This window comes from Limulus polyphemus, unplaced genomic scaffold, assembly GCF_000517525.1.
Source record: "Limulus polyphemus unplaced genomic scaffold, Limulus_polyphemus-2.1.2 Scaffold3360, whole genome shotgun sequence".
Lineage (NCBI taxonomy): Eukaryota > Metazoa > Arthropoda > Merostomata > Xiphosura > Limulidae > Limulus > Limulus polyphemus.
The window spans coordinates 71,342-74,195 of NW_013668970.1; the positions used below are offsets into that span (position 1 = coordinate 71,342).

At 36.2% G+C, this 2,854-nt stretch overlaps 1 protein-coding gene across 1 annotated transcript in view; it reads left to right on the plus strand.

Moving 5' to 3' along the window:
- LOC106469216 (A disintegrin and metalloproteinase with thrombospondin motifs 20-like) overlaps positions 1-2,854 on the plus strand; it is a 113,302-nt gene that overhangs the window by 53,124 nt on the left and 57,324 nt on the right. Inside the window, exon 12 of the mRNA XM_022397666.1 lies at positions 1,952-2,015. Coding sequence (XP_022253374.1) covers positions 1,952-2,015 — 64 coding nt within the window. The remainder of the gene's footprint in view (positions 1-1,951; positions 2,016-2,854) is intronic.

The window sequence follows — 2,854 nt, forward strand, 5'->3', positions numbered from 1 at the left end:
AGATATGAAATGTGTGTGAGACAATATAGATACTGTTACCCATATTTCAGTGATGAAATGTGTGTGTGACAATATGAATACCGCTATCCATATTTCAGATATGAAATGTGTGTGTGACAATATGGATACCGCTATCCATATTTCAGATATGAAATGTGTGTGTGACAATATGGATACCGCTATCCATATTTCAGATATGAAATGTGTGTGTGAGACAATATGGATACCGCTATCCATATTTCAGATATGAAATGTGTGTGTGACAATATAGATACCGCTATCCATATTTCAGATATGAAATGTGTGTGTGACATTATGGATAACACTATTCATATTTCAGTGATGAAATGTGTAACAATATGGAAAATGTTGCCCAGATTTCAGTGATGAAATGGGTAACAATATGGAAAATGTTGCCCAGATTTCAGTGATGAAATGGGTAACAATATGGATAATGTTGCCCAGATTTCAGTGATGAAATGTGTAACAATATGGATAATGTTGCTAAGGTGTCTATTGAATTAGAGTGTTGGTTCACGAGTGCGAAAGCTTGAGTTGCTCAAGATTAACTAAATCTATTGTCATTTGATTTTGGACATAGTTCAGAAGTTCAGTCGACTTCTTGAAAACGAAACGGAATCCACGCATTGGCAATTCTCTCATCTTCCAGTAATTATATAGTTCTATCATCCGAAACCGTTATGATCACGTGCACTTGACATTCAATGACTTGTTTTATATTTGTAAACTCACGGAGGTGTCGATAGATTTATATCTTCGTTTTCGGGAAATCTACCCAGAGTGTTGTATTCTCGGTCAATCGGTCAAGTCAAGACAGCTCACACAAAAAGTCAGTATTCTCGCATCGAATGTTCACATACTTGTCATATTGAGAACACTGTAAACCGCATTATTGATATAGAGGGTTAAACGCAAATATGAATTAAACCATATGTTTTACTGCTTAATGATACATCTGCTATCAGACTTTAAGTATAATTTAGTGATACCTTAGTATCACCAAATACAGTGTACAACTAACACTTTCTTGATTAGATTTATTTTTTCGCTGTTACTTAATGATCAGGAACGATGTGACTTATCATAACATTAGTTGTCGCCAGGTTAACAGAATGATGTGACTTATCATAACATTAGTTGTCGCCAGGTTAACAGAACGATGTGACTTATCATAACATTAGTTGTCGCCAGGCAACAGAACGATGTGACTTATCATAACATTAGTTGTCGCCAGGCAACAGAACGATGTGACTTATCATAACATTAGTTGTCGCCAGGCAACAGAACAATGTGACTTATCATAACATTAGTTGTCGCCAGGCAACAGAACGATGTGATTTATCGTATTGTTAGTTGTCGATAGGCAACAGAACGATGTGACTTATCATAGTATTAGTTGTCGCTGGGCAACAGAACGATGTGACTTATCGTATTGTTAGTTGTCGATAGGCAACAGAACGATGTGACTTATCATAGTATTAGTTGTCGCTGGGCAACAGAACGATGTGACTTATCGTATTGTTAGTTGTCGATAGGCAACAGAACGATGTGACTTATCGTATTGTTAGTTGTCGATAGGCAACAGAACGATGTGACTTATCATAGTATTAGTTGTCGCCAGGCAACAGAACGATGTGACTTATCGTATTGTTAGTTGTCGATAGGCAACAGAACGATGTGACTTGTCGTATTGTTAGTTGTCGCCAGGCAACAGAACGATGTGACTTATCGTATTGTTAGTTGACGATGGGCAACAGAACGATGTGACTTATCGTATTGTTAGTTGTCGATAGGCAACAGAATGATGTTACCTATTTTAATATTAGTTGCTACCAAACAACAGAACGACGTACCATAATTTGTGTTTAGATGCTTTCATTTTCTGTTTTCAAACAAGCATCAACTGTAATTGAATTAAACTCTATTACAGGCCTGCAAACAGAGGAAAATACTGTTTGGGACGAAGAACTCGTTATCTCTCCTGTAACATGCACGTAAGTATGAAGATTACTTATTTTGAAAAGTAGATTTTTCTGTAACTTGCACGTAAGTATGAAGATTACATCGTTTAAATGCTATTTATCTTTTTCTTGGATAACTATTGGATCTTCATTAATTTTTCCCACCAAGGCCAGCAATCCTTCTCGAAGAAATATAACATTTGATATAAATTATTTGAGAAAGTTTAAAATTTGGAACATGATTCTAAGAGCATAGAACTGAGCGTGGCCCAGTGTTTAACGTGCCATACTTTGCTTATATGAATCTTTACCTCGCTTTCTGTAACCACCAAAAAAAGTAATAATAGTAAAATAGCGGTCCGTTTTGGATGCATTATAAGGGTGACTATCAGATCCCACCATTCGGTAAGAAAACAAATAGCCCAAAAGTTGGCGATAGATGCAGTTAACTAGCTTCCTTTCCTCTAGTTTATCTGTTCAAAATTAGGGACAGCTAACTCTAGTGTGCTTTGTGCAAATATCCAAAATATACAAATTCATAATTCTACAGATAATTGACCTTTCTTTGTATTCATTACAACAACGGGATATGCATCCAATGGCATAGCAAGGGTTCTCAGCACCCGGGGGCAAAGACACTTTTGGCGCCCCCCACCTCTGAAATGTTTTGATTATTTGTGACTCATTACCCACTTAATGAAAATAACATAAAGAACTAAGTACCGCCTTAAACAGGCCTAAAATAAAGTCACAATATAACATCTCACGATTTCACAACTGTAAACCTGGAACTAATGAAGTATAGCCTACTAGGTGTACTTACATAATTTGTAAACCCATTTTTGATATTCATATCATCCAGTATTGTTCAA